The sequence below is a fragment of the Podarcis cretensis genome (assembly GCF_951804945.1).
Source record: "Podarcis cretensis genome assembly, chromosome: 12".
Lineage (NCBI taxonomy): Eukaryota > Metazoa > Chordata > Lepidosauria > Squamata > Lacertidae > Podarcis > Podarcis cretensis.
This window is the reverse complement of record NC_137181.1, coordinates 5,668,797-5,691,341: the sequence shown is the minus strand read 5'-3', so window position 1 is coordinate 5,691,341 and position 22,545 is coordinate 5,668,797. Positions and strand designations below refer to the sequence as shown.

Genomic DNA, 22,545 nt, shown 5'->3' with positions numbered 1-22,545 from the left:
CCCTCTCTCCCCGGACCCCTTTTGAACCAAGGGGCAGCAACGGGGAGAAGCGATTCTCCCTGCTGCCCCTTCCCTTGCTTTAAAACAGGTCCAGGGACAGAGGGGAAGGCGCGCGCCTTCCCCTCTGTCCCTGGAGATTGCGGGGCAGGCAACGGGAGAAGCAATCTTCTCCCCGCTGCCCCTTGCTTTGAACAGGTCCGGGGACAGAGGGGAAGGCGCTCGGCGCTTCCCCTCTGTCCCCGGACGGTCTCCATAGGAACGCATTGATTGATTTTCAATGCATTCCTATGGGAAACCGTGCTTCGCAAGACGAAAAACTCGCAAGAAGAAAAAACTTGCGGAACGAATTAATTTTGTCTTGCGAGGCACCACTGTACCTATCCTTCCTCTGGGAGCTAACATCATCCAGTGAAAGCATTTTGAATCTGGCCAGTCCTTTGGTTCATCTGCCAACTCAGCCACCGACTCCTGAAATGGACTTGGGCAAGTAACTTCTTTCTCCACTGCTAAGATTTTATTCCTCTAATTAAAAACAGAATGCATAGTTCCACAGGCACAATGGGGCTGTGGGCTTGTTTCTCCAATAATAGCTTACCTACACCACGTGGCAAATTGCTTTTGAAACCAAGAGGTATTTTAAAAATAGTTTGTAATATGATACAGCCATCAACTAATGGGGGGGCACAAAGAGAAACAAAAGCAAAAAAATTCAAAGTGTTTGTATAAGCTCTAAAAAAGTGAGCCTAACATAGTTCTTTCATCATGGGCCAAGCTGATACGTTGGCTCTCTCTTGTCTGGTTATGTACATATTCAGCTATGTTTTCCAAAACTTTGCAACCAACCAAGCCAGGAATTTGTCTTTTCTATTTTTAAAAAAGTTTAACTGTGGGCCTGCTGGATCACACAAAGGGATAGTACAGACTACCATATCTTGGTCTAACAAGCAGAGATATGAATTAAACTTTGCCTGTGCACAAAACCCATTCACATGAGCCATGATTTAATAAGGAAGTCTCTAATAAACCATAGTTTCCTACTTTGTTAAAATAAAGAAATTGTGGTTATCAACTTTGGAACAAGTCAGGATATTCAGTCACTTTCAATCCACGGTTTACTATTCTGACTTCTTCTGAAGCTGTTAACCACTGTTTCCTGTTTTGGACAAATAGAGAACTATGGCTAATTGAAGACTTTCTGGTTTGTTTCCTCACAAAAGGAAGGCAAAGGACTTGAGTGTGCAAGTAAAAGAATCATTCCGATGTCAGTTGTGTGTTACCATACCTGTCTGCTACATCCATCTCTGATTCAATCTTGTCCAGTCCCTTCATGATGTTATCAAACTGTTCCCCCTGGTGTTCAAGCACCTTTGCAGTGTCTTCTAGCCGTTTCTGAGATCCCGCCAGCAAGCCGGTCAGCTCTTGCCCCTTGGATGTTTGGGGGCAAATGGCCCCAGCTGCAGCCCCCTCCGAAGAGAGCAGCTGCTCCCTCCAAAAGTGCTCAAGGATATTGAAAACAACATTTCGGTTGGGCTGAAGGGAACTGAACCAGTGCTTGGTGCTCTTTTCCAAAACAGTGAGGGAACTGAAGATGAAGTTGGAAGATTCCTTCTTGATCTCACTGATGCCAGAGAGATGGAAGTCAGCCAGGAGCTCTCCAGATTTGTCAGCTGTAAATCTGACCGAAATGGGTGTCAGGCAGAGTTTGCCAGCAATCCATCGTTTCTCAGAGTTGATGTAATAGGAGCAGGGCCACGTGTGGATACGAATGACCTCATTCATCACCTTTTTGCTTGTGTCTTCTTCCTCAAGGCAAATGGAACAATCAATTTCTAAACAAGGAGCAAACAAATGATGCAATTCACGATTCACAGCAAAATGACATTTTGACCATTCTATCATCTGTTTTACTGTAAAAAAAAATTGCTGTGGAATTATTCCCCGCTTCCCTAATTTTTGGGTGGGTTTGGACTGAAACATACAATCCAAGACTGGATTGAAATTTCAACCCACTAATCCCAAATCTGAACCTATTAATATTAAATCTGAACAAGGATTCTTATCAATTGCAATATACAGTCTCTCAGATGAACTCAGAAACTAGCATTTCTCAATTATGAACTGTAATAGGTTGATATTTTGGTATGTAAGCATGCTGTTATTTATATGAGAAGCTGCCTTATTTTAAGTAAAACTATTGGTCTACATAGTCCAATGATGATTGGCAGTAGCTCTTCAAAGCCCCAGTGAGACATTAATTTCCCAGAACTACTACCAGAGAACTTTTTAACAACTGATACGAGAGAGTAAGCCTGAGACCTTTTGTAAAATGCTCTATTGATAAAAAAAGAGAAAGATAGTATTTTTGAGAGACAAGAGTTGTGATTATAATAGAACCTATAAATATCTTGGCACAGCTACCAAGTGACATTTACTTTTTCCATGCTGAGTAGTAGGAGGCAATTAGGGAGGCATCCATATAGACAAAAGCTACTGGTTTTCTTCCCAAGCTATGTGGCAATAACTGTAGTAATTATGTCGCACCTGAATTGATTACATGCACAGACATCCATTCTATTACTCAGTGACCGTATCTGATAAAGGGTGTCAGTTCTGCATTTATCTACTTAGCATGTGAAAAGCAAAGCAAAGCAAAGTGTGTTCAATGCTGTACTTGGTTGCCAAAATTTGGACAGCCCCAATTCTTAATATAAATTTGATATGCTGATAAAGCACACCAGTAATCAGAACCGCAACACTCCCCTCTGCTATCTGAGTCATAGAATGAAATCCAAACCAGAAAATAACTCTGTGCTCCCAGACACTAACCCAAGGTCTTTTCTTCCCCCTCTCTTGCACCTAAAAAACCCTGCTAGGGCTATATCACAGATAACAAGGATGCTGTTGTATCAGTGACTCCAGGGGGCAGGGAAGAAAGGAGAGACGTGCTTAGAGAGAATAAGATATAATTTGAAACCTCCATCCTGCTGAAGCATCAGCAACTGCAGCATCTGGAATTTGGGGAGTTGGAGGTTCTGAATCCTGGAGATGCAGAGAGGGATTTCACATAATCATAGAATTGTAGAGTTGGAAGGGTCCACCGGTGTCAACTAGTTCAACTCCCTGCAAAGCTTGAGCCCATGGCCCTGAGATTAAAAGTCTCATGCTCTACTAACTGAGCTAATGCCTCACAGAATGAAGCAGTGGGGAAAGAGATTCAGACCCCTTTGCACATCAACTGATGCCATTTGGAATACAATGGGGCTCAATTTAGCCCAAGAATTAACCAATCTAGTAATCTTATTTTTGAGGATATTAGTTCAGTTTGCTGAGCCCAGTTCTTAACTGAACCAAAGAGACCTTGCTCATCACTACACTTATGGTGTCTATTAACATTAAAAATAAATAAATAAATAATTTAGTGATTTATTTCTGATGCTTATAATCACAAACAACCCCACATGGATGGACAAATAATTCTGACCACAAACTATAATGAAGCCTAATATGAACACACACACCAAAATTTTCTCTAAAAACATAAATAATTCTCCCAAATCTGTAGTGCATGAAGAGGACCTGATGTAAAGTCCTTCTAAGTACAGGCAACACGATGCTTTGTGTTAAACCCAGAAGTGACCCAAAAACATGACAAAAAGGGGCAGAATTGGGTGCTTGCAGACTTTTTCAATGGTGTTTCAAATATATGTGATTTCACTTAAACACACGGTGCCTTGGAACATAATAAAAATATTAACGAAACCTACGTAAATGGGGTGTTGCCTGTAAATAGATGATTTAGTCTAAACAGCCATATCAATAGGCATCAGACAATATAAGCAAGACCCAGAGAAGGGAATGAGTAGTGCTACAACCTTCTTTCTGCTATAGATACAGGAGGATGGCAGACCATTATATGGCCTTGCCTTGGTGGGTTATATTATAACCCACTAAGAGATCAAAACCTAACATTAGTTGCAGGATGCCATCTCCTGAGAAAATCAAGAGAGAACTGCTAAAAAAACAACTCAGAAAGACAAAAATTGGCAGAGAACAGAATGAGATCCTATAGGATCAAGGCAACAGAACGATGCCATGTGGCACACTCTTTTAAGACAAAATATATTTTCCACAATATTTCTTTTCCAGTAAAGCATGTCTGGCACTAACTACTACCATTTCAGCACTAGATAAGAATGTTTTTATCCTCCTAGGCATACAGGCAGCTTTAATAATATTGTTGTAATCCTGGCTTTAGGGTGTGTTTTGAGTAATACTGGTATTGTGAATTGTTTAATGTTTTATTGTATTATATGCACTGTACTGTAAATCACTTTGTGACTTTTAGTATGAAGCAATATACAAATCTAATAAATCAAAACAATATTTTATTGTGTGTTTGCTTCTCTTGCTTTTACTTGCCTTGTTCTGGTGCCAACACTCATTATTAAGCAGAATGTAGGCTAGTACGATGTACACAAGTTTTAGAGGGTTAGCTGAGTTAGTGTGTTGCATAAATACAAGTGTTGTGGCACCATAAAGACTAATAGTTTAATTATGGGATAGGCTTTCGCAGACTAGTCTGCTTCATCAGATGTAGAACTACCCTGACCCTTGAGTAGAATGGAGAAATAAGACTGGATATAAATTAAAAGCGAATCTCATGTCGCAAATGAATGCTAAATGGTGGGCCTTAGGTCTAGAAAAGCTGGCAGCAGTTGCTTTATAACTTAAGTAACATACAAGGGTAGTTGAAAAATATTTTAACTGAAATGAAATAGGTCAGATCAAGCCTGTGTAGCTTAGCATTCTGTTGACAACACTGGCCAGCCAAATGCCTTTGGGAGGCTAAAACCTACAAAACATGCCATGAAGGCAACAACCCTCTCTCCCCGCCCCATATTTTGTGTTCAACAGTAACATGCCTCCACATATGAAGGTTCCCTTTAGCCAGCGTGGCTAACAGGCGCTGACCAATCTCTTCTTTGTGAATTTGTTGAATCGCCACCTAAATCTAAGCCAGTGGCCATCTCCTCTTCTTATGGAAGCAAGTTCTATAAATTGACTATGTGTCGTGTTACATGAAAAAGTATTTTCTTTCATCTGTCCTGAATCGCCTGCCAATTTCAGTAGACAATTCCAAGTTCTAGTATTATAAGACATAGGGGTAAAACTTCTCTGTCCATTATGGAAAGTGCTTTTCCAACACTGTATTCTTCCTCCCACATGAAGATTCACAGTAAGTCAAGGCTAATAAGTGGGGCTCTTCATGCAATTATGTTATTATATTTGCAATCTGCTAGCCACTGCCTAGCCTAATAAACAATTTCAAGGCCTTGCTTGTTGCCAGACACTGAATAATTGTCATGAATAATAGTCTATTATAAGCTTTTGATTGATCATTATGAAAGGCTACATGTCACTGCAATTTACATGCTGTACTCAATGAAGATCTAAAATGACATTTATGTTTCATATGGTGCCCATTAATTTAATCTACACAAGTTTGCACAGTGCAAGCTATTATCTGAGTTGCCAATATGAAAAAGAAAATCTTCCTGTTGTATTCTTTTATTGCAGTTCAATGCCACTGATCCAACTATGGCTTACAATTTTAAACTATATCCCCTTGGTGTATCACAGTTAAAAAACAAAACAAAACAAATCAAACTGTGGACTTGCACACAACTGAGTGTAAAATAGTCTCTTTTTCTATTTTGTGTATCAATTAATATTTTCGGCTGGGACTAACAGGTGGGACAGTATGTCAAGGGCATTTTTATATTATACGTAATATAGAAATATCTTAAATGTTGTTGCTATCATTTGATAAGAAAGGCTGTTGCCATTGTTAACCTCCATTAAAGGCAGGTCCACCCTCTGTAGCCTTTAAGTACTTTGTAACCTACAGGGTTGTTGGTCTTTGCAAATGAATCAAAGTTGTTCAGAAGAAGGAAAAACATTTTGATGATGTATGCACATCTCAGAACAGGCAACATTTCAGAACAGACATTCCTTGGAGGAGGTGTGGGAGAGCAGAGGAAAGTCTATTTTAAGATGCTTTAATTTAAAAAGAAGTAAATAGAACATAAACTACCGTATTCAAAACAATGCAAAAGTCACTACAGTATTTTGCTGAATAGACAGCAAGCTATTTCTTCAAGCATCATCAGCTTCATGGCATGTTCAATGATATCTGATCGCCTATTATTTGACCATCATGCCGATTCTAGAGGCAAGGTTTTCAGGGGGTTTAATGAACTATTTTAACTGGAAGCACCTTAACATAATCCATTAACAAAACCCTGATGCCCTAGTCACAAAACAATCCTGACAATCCCAAGCAGAAAATAATACTTAAGTAAATTAAAAGGTATAATGACTGCCTGTAATTATTACATAAAACATAGCAGAAAATTCTGGAAGAGAAATCTAGTCTCCAATAAACAAGACTATATAATTCTTACACAGAGAACCTGTTCAAATAATGTCAGTCCTGGAGACATCGAAACATACACAGGAGACTAGTTCACGTATGTATTATTCTTTCCCAGAATGAACACAAAAATGAATTAATGGTCCATCACACATAATTGCCAACAGAAGTTCCAGCAAATGTAGTCTTTTTCAATAGTCAATTCATATTTGGTTTACAGTTGTCATTAGAGAAATCAGGTGCTCAAAAAACAATATACATGTGTCTCAAGCCCAACAATCATAGCCGTTTTGCCTTCTATAAACAGTGTTTCATACTGTTATGGTTTACAAGCACACACACAAATTACTTTGCAAGATATGTTTCCATACATATGTAACTATGTTGTTCCTAATGTTACCTTCTCTGGATGTTGATTCAGACAACCACTTTAAGGCTGTCATTCCTGAAATTTTCACGTCACTGAGTTTTCTTTTGATTTCAGAGTCAAACAAAAATTGCCCAATCTCTTAGAAGCAGATACTTGCTAGCCTTCCAGTAACACAAGGAAATTAAGAGTCTCTGGAGAATACTGGATATTATATACTCTTGGCTCTCATGAGTCACTGTTCATCTGTGAGCCAGTTACCATTTGACTAGTCATGTTTTCATATTGCAGAACCTAGTATACTATTACTATCACAGGTATCACATGCAGACCACACTACAGCTGATCACTCATGCAAAGTGATATTAGAGGTGTCAGGTGAGCCATGCCAGATGAGAAATCCTAAATACCATTACTCTATGTCTCAGAGGAGGACACTGGGACTACCCTAAGCAGATGGCTTAAACAGGAAAGTTACACCAAAAGAAACAAAAATTGTACATATTGCATTCAAACTGAGACACTGCTAACAGAGATTCTCTGGAGGTTCCATGGAAACTCTGAGCAAAACAGGGTTTTTAAAGAATGCCGGACGTGAAGCTCTATTTTTCATGTTTTCGCCCAATTAACTGCAAGAGGTGCTCACAAAGGAAGTAGCCATAGAATCTCTTGTCATCAGTGTCTCAGCATTAATGAGTTACAAGTTTGTTTTACAAAACTAAAGCCTGTCTTATATATTACAGTGTTACCTCAGGTTAAGAACTTAATTCGTTCCGGAAGTCCGTTCTTAACCTGAAACTGTTCTTAACCTGAAGCACCACTTTGGCTAATGGGGCCTCCAGCTGCCGCCGCGCCGCCGGAACACGATTTCCATTCTCATTCTAAAGCAAAGTTTTTAACCCTAGGTACTATTTCTGAGTTAGCGGAGTCTGTAACCTGAAGCGTCTGTAACCTGAAGTGTATGTAACCCGAGGTACCACTGTATACACAAAGACATGTAACAGCAGCCCAACAACCCATTTAGTTTCAGGAATGCTGCTTCCAATGGGAACTGGGAAGCAGTGATAGCTACGTGGGCCATCAGTCTACTATTATATGCATCGGAATATAGGTAAGGACCATTTTGCGTGTGTTCAAAGCACACAAGCATCACCACAAACCAGGAAGTGGCAGTAAAAGGGGGCGTGGTTATAGGCGCTCCGCTACCACGGGTGATGACCTAGAATGCAACACCTGTGCAAATCGTGGATTGCCTGTATAATGTATAGCTTCGTCTTAATTCTTACCCACCCAACTCCTGGTTGTCTAAGAATCAGTGCCTTTCAATTTAGAATAAAAGAATGCCAGAGGAGCAGCCCTGCCAGGCCTGCTGTGGAAAAACAAGAGGCCGGGACCCAGCTGAAGGTTTAGACGTTTGTTGTAACATGTGTTTCTACACCTGCATCATTTTGTGTGTCATCATTTTGTGTGTCTACAAAAATCATGTTGCAATAAATTTGAGATGACAGAGAACTGCTTGTCATGTCAGCCTGAATGGATAGTTCAAAATCATTCAGTTCCATAGTAGTCAGGTGCCATATCTTTCCTATAGATCTAACACTGGAACAATTACTGAAAAGCTCCTGCCACTTTAGAGCTCACATATCCCTGGGGTATTATTTACAGAACAGATCCAGGTCACAGAACAGATCCAGGCACTCTTGGAGGAAACAGATATTCTAGATCCATTTCAATGAGGGGTTAGGCTGTTTTGGCACAGAAGCTGCATTGCTTGCCCCGCATGATGACCTATGTTAGAGGAGAGACAGGGGAAATGTGTCCGTGTTAATTCTCATTGACCCTTAGTGGTTTTTTTATACCATTGCCCATGGTATTCTTCTGGAGTGACTGTCCAAGTAGGGGTCAGTGGCACCGCTTTGCAGTGGTTCCAGTCCTACATAGATGGTTGTTTCCAAAGGGTGATGCTTGGGGAGTGATAATAATAATAATAATAATAATAATAATAATAATAATAATAATAATAATTTATTATTTATACTCTGCCCATCTGGCTGGGTTTCCCCAGGAACTCTGTATTTTAATATTCTGCTGGAAGCCTCCCAATGATACCCTTCAATGCAGGGTTCCTCAGGGTTCAATTATATTTCTGCTGCAGCACATTAGCAGTGCTGACCTACCATAGAAGTTTGATACAAATACACAATAATAAATGTGATTCACTTTTTTCCTAAGAAATAATAATGTTATTATCAGATTCAAAGCACTAGACAATGTTTACCAGGTACAGTGTTATCCATACTCCGTTTTTTACTGTTAAGCAGCCTTCACCAACCTGGTGCCCTCCAGATGTTTTAGACTATAACTTCCATCAGCTGTTCTGGCTGGGGCTTGTGGGAGTTGCAGTGAAAACATCTGGAGGTTATCCAGTTGGTGAAAGCTGCTATAAAGCAGTAATGCTTCACCCTCAAGAAATGGGGAAGAAAACAGGGAAATAAACATTCCCCTCCAGGGAAGTAAACATTTACTCATCACAATCCACACATTCATTTCTTCTTATATACATAAAAATGTAAGACTGTCATCATACAACCCCCATTGGATGATTTGTGGTGCCGAATCACAAACCTGGATTTGCATGAAGAAAAACCCAAGAAAAGTAAGCTGAGTGGTGGGAAGGGGAAGCTCAAGGGAGTTAATGTGAAGTGAGCAGGGGCACATTTCTAACCAACCTTCATTATTACCAATCCTAGGGCGAGTGACAGCATAAAAAGATCACATGAAAATACCGCTAAGCCACAGTGGATAAAACACATCACTAAAATACCATATTGAAACAATTACTAAATATGCTGTTGTATAGTGGAAATGCCTGGGCAAATAAGTATGTGTTAAATTGGCCCTGAAGAGAAAAGACAGGTATCAGTCGTACTCAAGATCACTGGTCCCCAAAGACACATAAATGTGTGTGCGAATGGATAGCACATTTTCCAAATGGAATTGCTTTCCCTAATACAAAACAAAAACAAAACATGAAGCGTACATTAACTAGCATTGACAATGAGTGGCACCTCTATAACCCTAACAAGTGTATGTTTTAATTTTATTAATTTAAGGGGGGCGGGATTACAGCAAGCCTACAGCTTCCACTCATTTAACTTGTGCCCATTCAAAAAATTAAAAAGGTTGCAGGGCTACAGGAAAAACGACTTGGGCAAATCCACTCACCATCGAGCCCACTGTGTTTTGACTATATGCAATTTTGGCTTTAGACATGATCCCTGGAATGTAACTCCCACGTATTTGCAAAACTAAGCAGGGCACAGTGTGGTTTCAAATTGGATTGGGGGCCGAGTGTTGAGATTTCTGCATTGCAGGAATGGCCCTTGGGGTCCCTTCCAACTCTATGATTCTATGAAAATCACTTTGTTAATTCTGGTCCAATTCTCCATTCTGTGTGTCATTATCATTAAATTTATTTACATCCTTCCTAGCACTACACTATGTCTCTTACCCACTTTGGATGGTGCCATTGCTGACCTTACTTCTTAACAATTAATTCTGCATCTGCTCTTCTGTGTATATATTTCTTACATTTTTATCTTCCAAGGATCACTGGGTAGTGTACACGGTCTCTTAGGGGTGGAAGGACGCATCTTGTTATTCTATGGATCTATTATTATTATTATTATTATTATTACTACTACTACTATTATCAGGGGCGGATTTAGGTTTGATGAGGCCCTAAGCTCCTGAAGGTAATGGAGCCCTTTATATGTTCCACTGTCCTTTGTCAACAACAGATTGTCACTGTTTTTTGTGTCGAATACAGTGGTACCTCTGGTTGTGATCAGCCTCCGTACTGGAGGCCTGTTCGCAACATGAAAAGAGCGCAACCTGCAGCGGCGTGTGTGCGCATGCGCGGGTTGCAATTTGCCGCATCTGCGCATGCGGCAAAACCCAGAAGTAACCCTTTCCGGTACTTCCGGGTCGCCGCGGGGCATAACCTGAAAGAAGGTAACATGAAGCAAACGTAACATGAGGTATAACTGTATATGCTATGACCAGGGAGAAGAGTCAGTGGAAGAAGGTTGGAATAAATTTAAAGTTTATTTACAGAAACATTGTAAAATTAAGGAATGTTAGAAGGAGGCTGGAATGAAGTTATGTGGCTTTAGCGGAAATATTATAAAGGATTAAGTAAAAATAGATTGTTAATGGATGAAAGGAGGAAAGGTAAAGTTACATTATATTAAGATAAATTATAGGATAAAAATTGGGAAAGATGGAAAGGATTTGCTGAAATAGCTAACCGAACTAGAATACAAAAAAAGGGAGGTGCGAGGAGGTCAAGGAAAGAAGTAAATGAAAGATAAGTTATGGGAAGGTTCGTTGTGTTTTTTAATTGTTTCTATTTTTCTGTTTATTATTATTATTATTTCTATTGTCTTCTTTTTTTACTGTGATGTGTTGTTATGTTTTTGTTTAACTTGGAATTATTTCTTTCTCTTTTTGTAACATTTAAAACTTTAATAAATATTATTTTTAAAAAACTGTATATGCTATATGGTAATTTATGCATCTAATGGGTATCTAAAGCCATTTGCACAAAATATGTATTTTATCAAAGTAATTGTTGAACTGAAATACAATTAAGAAGTACATTAATAGTGAAATTTATGGGGGGGGGAGTGGGGCCCTAAGCTATAGCTTGTTTAGCTTATACGTACGGTAAATCCAGCACTATTACAGTATAATTAATATACTATTACAGTATATTAATAAAAACAAAATAAAAAAATTCCTTCCAGTAGCACCTTAAAGACCAACTAAGTTATTTCTTGGTATGAGCTTTCGTGTGCATGCACACTTCTTCAGATACACAGTATATTGTATACTGAATATATTGTACACAGTATATTCAGCATATTAATAAGTTTGCGTACCGCCTTTCACTCATAGATCTCAGGGCGGTTCACAGCATAAACTCAACAATTCTGTAATATACAGTATATGATGAAGGTTCCCACACACGACTTTGCCATGGTGAATAAATAAATAAAAATACGAAGGGGGGCAAGCAAGCTTCCCCGGCCAGTGTGAGGGGGGGAGGGGCTTCTAGCAGTGTTTCCCAACCTTGGGCCTCCAGCTGTTTTTGGACTACAACTCCCATCATCCCTAGCTAGCAAGACCAGTGGTCAGGGATGATGGGAATTGTAGTCCAAAAACAGCTGGAGGCACAAGGTTGGGAAACACAATCTAGACTCTAGATTGTGTTTCCCAACCTTGTGCCTCCAGCTGTTTTTGAACTACAATTCCCATCATCCCTGACTAGCAAGACCAGTGGCAAGGGATGATGGGAATTGTAGTTCAAAAACAGCTGGAGGCCCAAGGTTGGGAAACTAGAGGGCCTTGGTGCGGGCCTCCCCAATGCTGCTGCTGCTGCTGGGCCCTCCCCACAGCCAGGGGTCGGCGGGGGGCTCACCCACTTCAGGCAACAGGGGGGGGCGTTTTCCCTTCCCCACACCTCCTCCGCCCCCCCCGGTCCCCGAGAAGGCCTGCGAGAGGGAAAGAGGGATAGAGGCAACCTCAGAGGCAGGTGCGGGGAAGGCCGGGGCGTCGCCCCGAAATCACCTCAGAACCCGGGCGAGGCCTCGCGCAGGCGTTTACCTTCGACCCTCAGCCCACCTTCTCGCTTCCAAAGCCCCCCGGCGGCTGAGGAGAGGGATCTGAGGCGAAGGAGGAAGACGAGGAGGAGGAGGAGGAGGAGGCGGGGCTTACAAAGGGGGCGGGGCTGCGCCGGCTTCCCCCCCCCCCCCGAAAGTTCGTTGGGCGCGCCTGCGCGGAAGCGCAAGGGCACGCGCCGAAGCATTTGAAACGAACAACGGCAAAAAAAAAAAAAACCCGACGAAACGCTTCCCTCGCGCCGGCTCGAGGGCGCACGCGCGGAAACCGCCGCAGCCGCCGCCGCCGCTACTTCTTCTTCCTCCTCTTTTCTGGGCTGCGTACGGCTAGCTCCGCCCACTTTCCGTTGGGTTTTTTTTTTTTTTAAATGTGCGCTGTGCAGCCAGTGAATAAGGGGGCGCGCGCGCGCCGGAGCGGTTACGGCGCATGCGCTTCGCTTTGGGCGCTCCCTCTGAGGGAAGAAGCGGCGGCGGCGGCGGCGGCGGCGGCAGCAGCAGAAACCTCGAGCCGGCTCTGGAGGGGGGTCAGTAATGGGGGCAAAGGGGGAGGAGAAGGAGGGCGGGGTGGGGGGAATAATAGAGCGGGGGGGGGCGAGAAAACGTGTCCTCTGTGTTTTTTTTTTGGGGGGGGGTAGAGAAGATATTGGGGGGAGGGGCTCAGGTTTCAAAACGGGGGGGGGAGCTGTGCTAATGGTGGCAGCAGAGCCCCCCCCCCACGGTGGGGTTTTTTTTTGAGGTGGGTGAATTAAATGGGGGGGGGTAAACCACGAGGGGGGAGGCTGGTTCCTACCTATGACAGGCCTTGAGAAATTGGGGGGGGGGGTGGCATGGCTGGAATTGGGGGAGGGAGGCGGGGGTCCTGAGGGGGGACTCTTTGAGGGGATCTGGGGATCTTTGAAGGCAGGGATTGGGATTTCAGGGCGGGAGGGGGGTGGGGCCGCCAATGGGTGAGATTCTGGGTTGATTTTTGTGGCACAGAGCTGGCAAATTTCTCCTGTTCCCAATGAGGGTAATAATCAAAGTAAGGTAAAGGTAAAGGTACCCCTGCCCGTACGGGCCAGTCTTGACAGACTCTGGGGTTGTGCGCCCATCTCACTTAAGAGGCCAGGGGCCAGCGCTGTCCGGAGACACTTCCGGGTCACGTGGCCAGCGTGACATCGCTGCTCTGGCGAGCCAGAGCCGCACACGGAAACGCCGTTTACCTTCCCGCTGGTAAGCGGTCCCTATTTATCTACTTGCACCCGGAGGTGCTTTCGAACTGCTACGTTGGCAGGCGCTGGGACCGAGCAGCGGGAGCGCACCCCGCCGCAGGGATTCGAACTGCCGACCTTTCGATCGGCAAGCCCTAGGCGCTGAGGCTTTAACCCACAGCGCCACCTGCGTCCCGTGCTAACCTTTACCCCCCCCCTAAAAAAGGTGGCCACTTACGTTGATCTGCGGCGGTTATTTATATCCTGCCTTCCTCTATACTGATCATTTCAAGGTGGTTTGCGAAATAATATCTCTGCCCTCTAAATAAGCACAAAAAAGGCATAATAAGCCTGCATCAGCATATAGGAAACATTATAAGGCAGATGGTGTTACATAGCCCTGGCAGGGGAGGCAGGTTGTCTGGTTGGTTAGGTGAAACAGGCCCCTGATGTCTTAGGTCATTTGCCCCCCCTTGCATTTCTGAACTGGAATGCAAAGGATTGTTGTGCTAAGAAACCTGTTGTGTCAAGAGTGGAGCCAGGGGCCAAATCCATGCCTCCAGGCCCTTGGGACTCTCCACAGGCACAACACGTGCTTTTGCGTGTTTTTACCTGGCTGCAAAATACACTTGAACCCTGATGATGCTTCCAGATGGAGGATAGAGAATTGTATGTAGAAACTAGCCTACAGTGCAAAGGTAATGTTTACATTTAGTGCTCCACCCACTTGTCCATCTGGCCCCACCCATGGCTGTCGTGTGCCCCCCCCCCCCCCCGGAAAGTTGCCCAGGGCAAACTGTGGCCCTCTGGCTGAAAAAAACAGTTCTCCATCACCATCCTATTGTGCAGACCAGTTGAGATAATTGTGTCTAAACTTCATGAGGTTTTGCCTTTGGAGAAAGGTTATAAACAAGGAAAGTGCAAGGGTAGATTGGGAGGGGTGTTTGTGTGTGTGTTGTAAAATAGTTGCCATGCTTTTCAGCCAAATCAGGTTTACTTAGAGTCATGCTGAGCTCAGTGGGGGTTAATCCCAAATAATTGTGCATTTTGGTACAGTGTTATACAAAATATAGGATAGTGCTTTTTGAGTAATGGCCCAGTTCTGTGTATGTTTCGTAAGAAGCAAACCTCTGAGAATTGTGCATAGGGTCAGGTTTCTGGTGCATTTCACTGATTATTTTAGCAGTAACTGTAGGCCACTATTACTGTCGGCCTGCCAGAGAGATTGCTGAAGGCCACATGGTGTTGTAGCTTTGCTGAGATTTAAATCCAAGACTTCCAGCTCCTAACTCATCAGCTTAACTGCTGTGCTGCAGTTGCTGGAATTGGAAGAAAATGAAAATGTAAGGTTGTTAGAAGAGCCAGAGGATTTGGGCAGTGGGGATAGAGCAGCCAATTTGCAATCTCATTTATCCCTCCCTTATTTGCTCTTCATTTCAAAACAAGTGTACGCTGCATGGGAGTTTATAAAGCGTTGTCTCCTGTGATTGATAGTTTGAGGCCACAGTTAGCAAAGTGTGAGATATAGGCAATTGCCAAGGGACGAGTGAGTTTCTTGGCTAGACTCAGGGACAAACCAGACATAGATTTGCAACCATGATCTGTTGTGGTTCCTGTGATGGGTAAAAGCGGCTGGAGTTGGGAGCAGATCAGGACCATAGTACTCAGAGAGGGAAGTTCTGTTCTCTCCCCCCCCCCCCCCCGCCCAATAAAAATAAAACCCTGCTACTTGCCCCATGGGGGGAAGCAAACAGGTGCCATATATCCATATATGTTTCTCTCATGAGCAGCACTGTGTTCTCTACGTGTGTTTTAATTAGTGCAGAACCATAAATTCTTTTGACTTTTCTGCTGCAATGAGTTGTATGGATCTCTGACTTTGCGCTATTTGGCCTAATCTCATTTATATTAATAAGAATAAAATATTAATGACTTTTGTGGGGTGTTATGTGAAGGAGGGAGCCACTTCAAAGAATCAGGAATTTGCGAGGCTTTTTTTTAAAATGAATATATTATTGTTTGCTTATAGAATTCAGGAGGAAGTTGCCCTTGATTGCTGCTCTCCATAAAATGCCAAAGAGGAGTGTGGAAGTTGTGCCAGTGCAGATGTTCCAAGGTTGAAGTGAAACTGCTCTGTTAGTTACTGCTGCTCAGTACAGCCTTTCAGGCATCCTTCTCCTAAAGAACCAAGAACATAAGGAGCCATATATGATACAAGCCAAATGGGAAGATTTTCCAGCAAGATTTGGAACTGGACTTGCTTATTCTATACCCTCCATCTTTCCTGAGTCTTCAGTGACACTTCCTTTTTTTTTTTTTTTTAATTTACTGGTCTTCTAGCCCAGCTATTTATTTTAGAATTTAATTCCGTCTGTCACCTGACAAGTTAGGTGTCAGACACTTTCTATCGCCTGAATGGACAGGGACACTTTTGCTTACTCCACCAAGTTTTTTCGCGATTATAGCGGCCCAACTCGGGGCGCAAGCTGCCAATCCCACGAACATGTTGACTACATCGAGAAGCCAGAAATATTCACTTATGCAGACTTTTTCAAGGATTACTTGATCCCCAATGACCCCTGTGTTTTCTCTGCCAAGTTCACTGAGGGCTGGGGCAGCAGGAGGAAGTGGGTGACTCCTGATGGGAAGCCTAACTTTGAGTATCTTCTGCGGACTTTTGGTAAGCCACCTTTAAACTAAAATTGCTAGCTGTGATTTTGCTCCTCTTAGAATTTTCAGTCTGGCTTCTGACTGGCCAAAAACCTGTCCCCTTTCATTTGCTTCTAGTAATGTTTGATTCTGCCCTTATGCTTTCTTCACTGTTAATGTGGTATGTTTGTATTCATGCCTGAGTATGGAGTAGAAAGAAAAGTATATTGTAAGAGGTGGCTTAATTGACACATTGAATTGCAGCTGCACCTCTCTTAGGTAGAGCTGTATCAGAAATAGGGTTGTATACAAATGTGACTTTCCACTAGCGAAAACTGTTTTTGGGTGAGGCACCCAATTGCAGCCTGCTATGCCTTGTCCCATTCTGTTCTCAACTCTGCAGTGAAATTCCTGGGTCCCATTGGATGCAAACCTTAGCATTAAATAGCACTTTTGTGTGCTCAAAGCACTGTAAAGACATAATTCTGTTAGAATCCTTACCATAATCCTGTAAGATGGGACAACATTCGTTGTGGGCATTCTGCTGGTTAATGTATCTATGATTCAGGTATTGCAGCAATTGGAGGAAGTTCCTTTTGTTTCCATTGTCGCTCTGCATAGCACCTAACCGTGCCACATAGGTGGAATGTTCAAACTGGCGGGATCAAGGCCCTTACACTTTCTTTTTTATTGGTAACCCCAACAGGGCATCAGTTATTTTCCCATATGGGCTCAAAGGGTTTATATTGCAGGGGAAGCTGTAGTACCCGTTGCCAACTGTGATGTCAAGGAATACAATTCTAACCCAAAGGAACATCTTAAACTCAAGGAATACATAAGTTATTGGAGAGAACACATTAAAAAAAGCTACCGGTCGCCCCGGGGGTGCCTTTACCTCAAGGACTGGCACCTGCACAGGTAAGCAAAACCTTTGAACTCCTCGGCATGCTCTTACGAATCCCTGGCATGCTGCTGAATTGTACCTCTGATGTTCCCTTACCAGATGATTCAGCTTTTGGGAGCATCCTTAGATAGTAGCCGCCTGTTTCAAAACTGCATCCTAAGAATCTACGGCTGTGACTGCATGGTAGGACACCCCAGTGATGTATAGCGCTGTTTGGCTTACCTTTCTTACGGTGCATGTACCTGGCACTGTCTGCTCTTTCCAATGTGAATGCACATTTATTCTTTCTTTTTCCTGTGTTTGCACATGTTTTGATTATGCCAAAGTTGGTCTGCATGAGAGAAGTTTCCTTCTCTGACCCTGTTCCTTATATTAATTATCATTGTATGTTTGCATAGTTGCATTGGAACCAAACAGAAGAGAAGGCAGGGGAACCTGCTGAGGAGAACACAAATGCACTGTAGGCATCACCCACGCTCAGCCGTTGCACTAATACAGTCAATTGAATTTATACTCTTCCCACGTTTTGGTTGCACAGCAAGTTGAAGCCGGAAAATTGATCAGTCTTTAAGCAATGTTCAGCTTAATTAGTTATATACCGCCTACACCAAGTCTCAGTTTAAAAGAACTTAATAGGTGCTTGAAAGCAACACTGATGTGAGGAAACACCTAATACAGGCAGGGCCATAGTGTGCCGCACAAATAGGATGCCAAGGCAACTTCTTAAATGCCTTTTTGTATTCTTGTCACTTTGCTTTCCTTCTGATGAATCTACCATGATCCTTTACTTGGTGTATATTGGCTATTTTTTTATGGTTATAGGACATTCAAAAGATAACTTGCGGCTTCTTCCTTTTGAGATCAAATATGTTTTTGTATTTACATGAAAACCAGTAAAAATTATTGGAGGGAGTAGTCATTGCACTCTCAAAGCATGAAGTAGACTTCTAAGTGTGTAATATTTGTTATATCCCCAAGACTTGGGAAAGGTGGCTGGTGTGGAAGTGCAATAAAGTACCAATTGCCAGGCCATGTTCTAACCTTTACCATGCTGTTACGCAACTTTTGAATGCGTCTTGAGTGGATTTTTTTTTTTCTGAGATACCGTTTTCAATATTTTAAGGGCTTTCCTGGAGCAAGATGTTTACACCACTCCCATCTATTTCTCATCTGACTGGCTGAATGAATACTGGGATGCCATATCAGTGGACGACTATCGCTTTGTCTACATGGGACCTAAAGGCTCATGGTACAGCCGTTTGGATACTTTCATAGGTTCTCTTTGGAAAAGTTAGTCGTATTAGAAGTATGAGGTAGGACATGCAGCTTGATTCAGTGGGACTTCCTAGTAACTGTTCACGAGAGCAGCCTGTGAGATGTCTTTTCGAGGAAGAGGAAGACAGCACACCTGCTCAGAGCTTTAAACATTGTGCACCTTTTTCACATCAAGCAATGGGATCCCTTCCCCTCCCAGATTGCAGGGCCAGACAGTATTCAGCCCTTTGGATATTATGCATTGTATAGTCCCTGCATATGAAGATGCTTCTTTGTTTTGAGACTTTGCATCTTTTTAGCTGTCAAGATATTGGTGAAGTTCTAGACTTCCCATAACACAAGCCAGTTTTAGTTTGCAGTAAGAGGTTATCAGAAAGTATGCACCTGCATACTTTCAGATGAGAGACCCTTGTAAATCACTGGGTGTATCAGAGTACTTGGAGAGTGGAGAAATAGACGTTGATGCACAAATAGCTTTCTGTGAAAGCCTGATTAATGTCTCTGCTGGAAAATAGGTCTAGGTTTGGGTGTATATGTCTCATGTCTTCAGGGTGCAAAAGTAATTTTCTGAATGACTGTGATACTAGTGTTTTGGGGCTCCTGAGATGGTAGGAGAGGGGGGCCCACTCCCTTACAAATAAGCTTCTACTGCATAAATACTATTCCTGCAGCTATTCAGCTGCCTTCTCCTAACCTCCTGGTTTTCCCCTCCTCCCTGTAGGACTCCATTTCACGCAGATGTCTTCCGCTCCTACAGCTGGTCGGCCAACATTTGCGGGAAAAAGAAATGGCTTGTCTTCCCCCCGGGGCAGGAGGAGTTCCTTCGTGATCGCCATGGTCACTTGCCATTTGACATCACTGCACCTGACCTGAAGAAGAGCAACCTTTACCCTCGCTATGCCCAAAGCAGCCCTCCTGTTGAAATCATACAGGAAGCTGGAGAGATTGTCTTCATCCCGAGCGGATGGCACCATCAGGTTTACAATTTGGTAAGATGTTTCAGACAGCCACAGCCTTGGGGTAATGTGCCATTAAGTGGATTTGGGTGGTGCTTTTGCTCATTGGGGACTGATAGGGCTTAAGGCCAGAAGCCGAACAGTAGATGGAGCCACAGCCAGTGACAGGCAGATCCAATTCTAGTGTGTCTGCATCCTCTGCCCTGCTGAGCTCTAGAACGGCAACACAGATAGAGGAGGGAGCTGACAAGCAGTGCTACCTGATGGTCTAGGTAGGCAGAGGCTTTGAAGCAGGTCTCTACTGGCGACTGGATAAGCTGAGTTTGTATGCTGCATGATGTCTTATGTTCACTATGGGAATCCAGCTGAATAGGCCAGCAGGCAAAAAACTGTGACTCCCTCCAACCCCTTGCTTAAACATGTGGGATAGCCATTTGGACTGTCCTTGTTTTTTCCAGGAGGATACAATCTCCATCAACCACAACTGGGTGAATGGATGCAATGTAGCCATCATGTGGAGCTTTCTGCAAGACGAACTAGCTGCTGTCCAGCGAGAGATCAGAGAATGGAGAGACAGCATGGAGGACTGGCACCTGCAATGCCAGGTAGGGCAGCCGTCTGAGAATGTTGGACATGGTCATAGATGCCCGTTAGCAATCTAGTGTCCGAAATGGTGAAACACAGGAATTAAATGGCTATTCGTGGGTGAACTGTAGTAGCAGCTCAATATTGTTTCCAAGATTTGGATCCCCTGCACATCAGCTGGCTAGCTATAGCAATCACTACTGAGGATTGAGCAGGAGAAATGGAAAGGGGATGTGTAGGTACAGTGGTACCTCGGGTTACATACACTTAAGGTTACATACACTTCAGGTTACAGACTCCACTAACCCAGAAATAGTACCTCGGGTTAAGAACTTTGCTTCAGGATGAGAATAGAAATCACGCCGCCGCACTGCGGCAGCAGCGGGAGGCCCCATTAGCTAAAGTGGTGCTTCAGGTTAAGAACAGTTTCAGGTTAAGAACGGACCTCTGGAACGAATTAAGTATGTAACCAGAGGTACCACTGTACATGGGAGGCTCTTGTGAAGCTAGTTCACATCAAATAGGAGCAACTTTTCTATACGGTGTCTGGAAAGGGCCCAAAGAGAGTGTGTTATCTTCTATTGTCAGCTTTGAGAAGTATGATCTAGCACAACCTGTGTCCTCACTCTCAGGGCCATTCTCGTGCTTTGTAATGGGAAAGAATTCAGACTCCCTAGTAACTCAAGAATTAAGCATTCCTATACTTAGCTCCCATGGCCAGTTTTTTGCCTTGTGCTTTGTCGAAAATTGACATGAAGTTAAAGCATTTCCTTTTCATTCAACGTTTTCAACTGAACACCAGTTCCTATTTAACGGTTGGCACAGCTGTGACCTTTGACTTGTTCTCTCACTTTTGCAGGTGTTGATGAAGTCTTACACAGGAATCGACTACAAGGAATTCTACAACTTCCTCAAAATCATTGCAGAAAACCGGATTTATGTCCTTGAAAACCACCATACTGAAGAAGATGCCTCCAAGCATTCGTACAGAGCTGCCATCTCCGGCCTGGGAATGCTGCATGCAGTCTTTGACTTGAAAAGGACTGCGAAGGTCTTGACCTCTTTGAATGCCAATGAGGAATTCAAGAAACTGAACCCAGAGACCCTTTCCCCTCCTCCTCAGGCGCTGCTGCACCGCCTGAAAGCAGCGATAGATACAGCCCTCCTCTAGTTCCCCATTTGATTTTGACCACTTGCAGAAATGCTTCTTTTGCAAGCTGGGTGCATGCTGATAGGTTATGTTGATCGCCCCATTTAGAAGTCGTAAGCACAGTGGATTTTAGTGACCGAGTAAAAAATACAGAACCAGAGGGAGAATGTTAGGGAATTTAAGCATCTAGGAAACTGGCAGTAATTGGAAAAGGAGAGCATCCCTCGGTGAGATGTTCTACTTCCTCAGTGACTAATATGACCACTTATTTCTACCAGTATTTCTAAGCCTTTGGGCTGCAACCCTATATGGCAGAGATTGGAGCACCTGCGTCCCTCCAGATAATGTTGTACTACAACTGATCATTCCTGTTAACCTTGCTAGCTGCAGCTGATGAGACTTGGGAGTCCAGCATCATCTCGAGGGCCACAGACTCCTCATCCTCTGCTCTACATTCTCACCTGGGAGTATGACTTATTGAATACAGTGAAACTTAACTTTTGAGTAAACGTGTAGGATTGCACTGTTGGTTTCGGGAGCTTTGGTCCCACCAAAATACATGTGAAAAGCATTTCACACTAGACTGTACAGGTGAGTCTTCTTGTTTACCCACAGTGTTAGTGGAAGAATTTGATCCTATTTACATGATCAATGTAAATTGAGGGACGCAGGTGGCGCTGTGGGTTAAAGCCTCAGCGCCTAGGACTTGCCGATCGAAAGGTCGGCGGTTCGAATCCCTGCGGCGGGGTGCGCTCCCGCTGCTCGGTCCCAGCGCCTGCCAACCTAGCAGTTCGAAAGCACCTCCGGGTGCAAGTAGATAAATAGGGACCGCTTACCAGCGGGAAGGTAAACGGCGTTTCCGTGTGTGGCTCTGGCTCGCCAGATGCAGCTTTGTCACGCTGGCCACGTGACCCGGAAGTGTCTCCGGACAGCGCTGGCCCCTGGCCTCTTGAGTGAGATGGGCGCACAACCCCAGAGTCTGTCAAGACTGGCCCGTACGGGCAGGGGTACCTTTACCTTACCTTTACATGATCAATAACTGTCCCCTTTCCCTCCCACCAACTCACCTCCCTGCCCTGAGCACTTCCCAGAGACATGTGTTTTGAGTAAAATAAATATGGGGGTGGGAGGGAAGGAAAAGTAAAAAAATTCAGCTCATAAGTTGAAATGGCTTAACTCCTTGAGGTAGGTAAGTATGGGAATAAAAGGTGTGTGTACCACCTTATTAATTGGTGTGCAATACTCGCCTGTTCATAGCCCCTGCTTCCATCACTCTCTGCTGTATGTGTGTGTGAGAGAAATCAGGAATATACTCACCTCAGGATTGGCACCACACTTTCAGGGACTCTGAGCCA

At 43.5% G+C, this 22,545-nt stretch overlaps 2 protein-coding genes across 10 annotated transcripts in view; one reads left to right on the top strand and one right to left on the bottom strand.

Annotated features, from left to right (window-relative positions):
• The window catches only part of SNAP47 (synaptosome associated protein 47), a 30,281-nt gene extending 17,705 nt beyond the window's left edge, over positions 1-12,576 (bottom strand). Inside the window, exons 1-2 of one of the 7 annotated variants that reach the window (XM_079946958.1) lie at positions 12,486-12,576; positions 1,283-1,829 (exon numbers count right to left, since the gene is read on the bottom strand). In XM_079946958.1, coding sequence (XP_079803084.1) covers positions 1,283-1,779 — 497 coding nt within the window. In that variant the 5' untranslated portion in view covers positions 1,780-1,829; positions 12,486-12,576. Of the gene's footprint in view, positions 1-1,282; positions 1,830-6,833; positions 6,931-10,311; positions 10,346-12,431 lie in introns of those variants that run through there. The other 6 variants (XM_079946957.1, XM_079946960.1, XM_079946961.1 and 3 more) reach the window with 6 other exon arrangements.
• A 293-nt stretch (positions 12,577-12,869) lies between these two features.
• JMJD4 (jumonji domain containing 4) lies at positions 12,870-21,842 on the top strand. Of its 3 annotated transcripts, XM_079946972.1 has the most exons (7): positions 12,893-13,005; positions 15,701-16,351; positions 17,073-17,238; positions 18,348-18,473; positions 19,221-19,488; positions 19,914-20,060; positions 20,900-21,842. In XM_079946972.1, exons 2-7 carry the CDS (start codon positions 16,087-16,089, stop codon positions 21,209-21,211), a joined length of 1,284 nt encoding a protein of 427 aa, XP_079803098.1. In that variant the 5' UTR covers positions 12,893-13,005; positions 15,701-16,086; the 3' UTR covers positions 21,212-21,842. The 3 variants fall into 3 exon arrangements, with proteins under 3 accessions (XP_079803099.1, XP_079803098.1, XP_079803100.1); XM_079946973.1 differs by lacking the exon at positions 15,701-16,351 and having other exon boundaries at positions 12,870-13,005; XM_079946974.1 differs by lacking the exon at positions 12,893-13,005 and having other exon boundaries at positions 16,180-16,351; positions 17,027-17,238.
• Positions 21,843-22,545: the final 703 nt, after the last annotated feature.

Bases quoted from the DNA above. Each gene is read 5' to 3' on its own strand.
- JMJD4 (XM_079946972.1), top strand. From the start codon at position 16,087: ATGGACAGGGACACTTTTGCTTACTCCACCAAGTTTTTTCGCGATTAT. The intron at 16,352-17,072 runs GTAAGCCACCTT...TTTATATTGCAG, and splicing joins GTATCTTCTGCGGACTTTTG to GGGAAGCTGTAGTACCCGTT. The intron at 18,474-19,220 runs GTACAGCCGTTT...TCCTCCCTGTAG, and splicing joins ATGGGACCTAAAGGCTCATG to GACTCCATTTCACGCAGATG.